This window comes from Plasmopara halstedii, assembly GCF_900000015.1.
Source record: "Plasmopara halstedii genome assembly, contig: Scaffold_2395, whole genome shotgun sequence".
In the NCBI taxonomy this organism is placed as follows: domain Eukaryota; phylum Oomycota; class Peronosporomycetes; order Peronosporales; family Peronosporaceae; genus Plasmopara; species Plasmopara halstedii.
Genome location: NW_020189302.1, coordinates 1 through 837, shown reverse-complemented (window position 1 = coordinate 837; position 837 = coordinate 1). Strand labels below are relative to the sequence as shown.

The window sequence follows — 837 nt, the reverse complement described above, 5'->3', positions numbered from 1 at the left end:
CACAGAACGACACCAGTATGCTAGTATTTCTTCGGGAAAACTATCTTGGTTCTTTAATTTGAAAAGAATTAAAGTGTTGTGTGGTGTCAGTTTCCGATCTGCCATATCACTGGCGTGCATGTTCTCCAAACTCGCGCAAATACTTGCCAAATGCTTATCGCCACCATATTTGCCTGAGATGATCAACCTGGCTGCAACATAGTCGTCGTATTGAGTCTTTAATGACTCGAAAAGGTCCAGTTTCTTGGGAGATAACTTGATGTTCCATAAGTCAATATACGCGACGAAAGCCTTAAGTAGCGAACCATCGCGTATTACTTCTTCATGCGGATTATTCAACAGTTTTTCGACCAAGTCTTCTGCGAGTTTGCCCTGATTTTTCCATTCCATAAGTTGAACACGGTTTTTGTCTGGTGAATACGTAGCAAATGCCTCGGTCAACAACGAATCTGGTGGCGTATGTTCGTCAGATTTCATCTCTTCAGAGACTGGGATTTTGTGCTCAACCACCAGCTGATGAGAATTCTCGATTGGTTGAGCCGCAACGACCTCCATTCCGCTCTTATCTTGACTCGTAATGCTGCTGCTAATCTCTTTTGTACTTATATTGGTCATGTCGAGAGCTTTCTCATCGCCGTAAATTTAATGGTTTATTTGTGTTCGATCACCAACTTCACCAAACGAGTAATGTCGAAAGTCTCGAGACATTTCAATACTTCATCTTGATCAATGACTTGTGCGTGCTCCAAGTTTTCATTGTGTTCTATTAAAAACGCCAACCCGTCATTGTATTGTTTCTGCGACAAAGTTTGATCGTGCAAAGCAGTTGAAGATGAC

General features: G+C 41.9%; 1 protein-coding gene across 1 annotated transcript; it reads right to left on the bottom strand.

The window, feature by feature from the left end:
• Nucleotides 1–13: 13 nt before the first annotated feature.
• Nucleotides 14–615, bottom strand: PHALS_03940 (uncharacterized protein; the record flags this gene model as incomplete). The annotated part of the gene is made up of 1 exon (XM_024718238.1): nt 14–615. A coding segment is annotated over one exon (602 nt), but the record flags the coding sequence as incomplete, so codon positions are not given.
• Nucleotides 616–837: the final 222 nt, after the last annotated feature.